The 1,205-nt window shown below is 47.5% G+C and overlaps 1 protein-coding gene across 1 annotated transcript; it reads left to right on the forward strand.

Annotated features, from left to right (window-relative positions):
• The first annotated feature begins 228 nt into the window (after positions 1 to 228).
• CLDN17 (claudin 17) lies at positions 229 to 906 on the forward strand. Its single transcript, XM_061192933.1, has one exon. It carries the CDS (start codon positions 229 to 231, stop codon positions 904 to 906), a length of 678 nt encoding a protein of 225 aa, XP_061048916.1.
• The last annotated feature ends 299 nt before the right edge of the window (positions 907 to 1,205 follow it).

Genomic DNA, 1,205 nt, shown 5'->3' on the forward strand with positions numbered 1-1,205 from the left:
TTCATACGTAGTATGAAGTGAATGCGAGTGTACGAGGGCAGCATGCATGTACAACAAGTACTTCTAGTTAAGCCACGTTCAGTCACTGCTGCAGGTTTGGACTAAAATGTTCTGGGCAGTAACAGCGTAGAACACCATCGGAGATCGCTGTAGCCTCACAAAGACCTCCCTGTTCTGGGTCGTGAGCAGCTTCCATTGCAGATTGGATCCGTATTTAAAGCAGAGGCCATGGCATTTGACCCGCTGCAAACCGCTGGACTGGTTCTTGGGTTCTTCGGCATGGTGGGGACTCTGGCCACAGCACTTCTGCCTCAGTGGAGAGTATCAGCTTTTGTTGGCAGCAACATTATTGTCTTTGAAAGGCTCTGGGAAGGGCTCTGGATGAACTGCATCCGACAAGTCAAGGTTAGGTTGCAGTGCAAGTTCTACAATTCTTTGCTGGCTCTCCCACCTGCCCTGGAAGCAGCCCGCGCCCTCATGTGTGTAGCTGTTGCCTTAAGTCTGATTGCTCTGCTTATTGGCATCTGTGGCATGAGGAAGATTCAGTGCACAGGCTCTAACGAGAGGGTTAAAGCATATCTTCTGGGGACTTCGGGAGTCCTCTTTATCCTGACGGGCATCTTCGTTCTCATTCCGGTGTCCTGGACAGCCAATATCATCATCAGGGATTTCTACAACCCAGCCATCCACATAGGTCAGAAACGAGAGCTGGGAGCGGCACTCTTCCTTGGCTGGGCAAGTACCGCTGTCCTCTTCATCGGAGGGGGTCTGCTTTGTGGGTTCTGCTATTGCAACAGAAAGAAGCAAAAGCACAGATATCCAGCCGCTGGGCATCCTGTGCCACACACAGATAAGGGACCACAGAACCAGACAGTGCTTAGTAAGACCTGCACCAGTTACGTCTAACACCTGCTTTTCACTCAAACTGTGGGTTATGATCAATGTGTTTTATAGAGGCTTGCCAGAAACTGTAAGTACATCAGGCAGGAGAACTTGCTTTATGACTGTTTTCAAATTGAGATGAAAAGTTTAAAGGGCATATGGATTGTAGTCACCTGTGAGAGGAATAAAAAGGACTTGCTTTAGACATTCTGACCTCATGTGTATTAAATGCATTTACTATTACTGGACTCACATAATCCCCATTCCAATTTGTGTAGTCTAAAATCAAGTATGTCCATAATCCTTAGTATAATGATAGACCC

This window comes from Eubalaena glacialis, chromosome 6, assembly GCF_028564815.1.
Source record: "Eubalaena glacialis isolate mEubGla1 chromosome 6, mEubGla1.1.hap2.+ XY, whole genome shotgun sequence".
NCBI lineage: Eukaryota > Metazoa > Chordata > Mammalia > Artiodactyla > Balaenidae > Eubalaena > Eubalaena glacialis.

Bases quoted from the DNA above. Each gene is read 5' to 3' on its own strand.
- CLDN17 (XM_061192933.1), top strand. From the start codon at position 229: ATGGCATTTGACCCGCTGCAAACCGCTGGACTGGTTCTTGGGTTCTTC.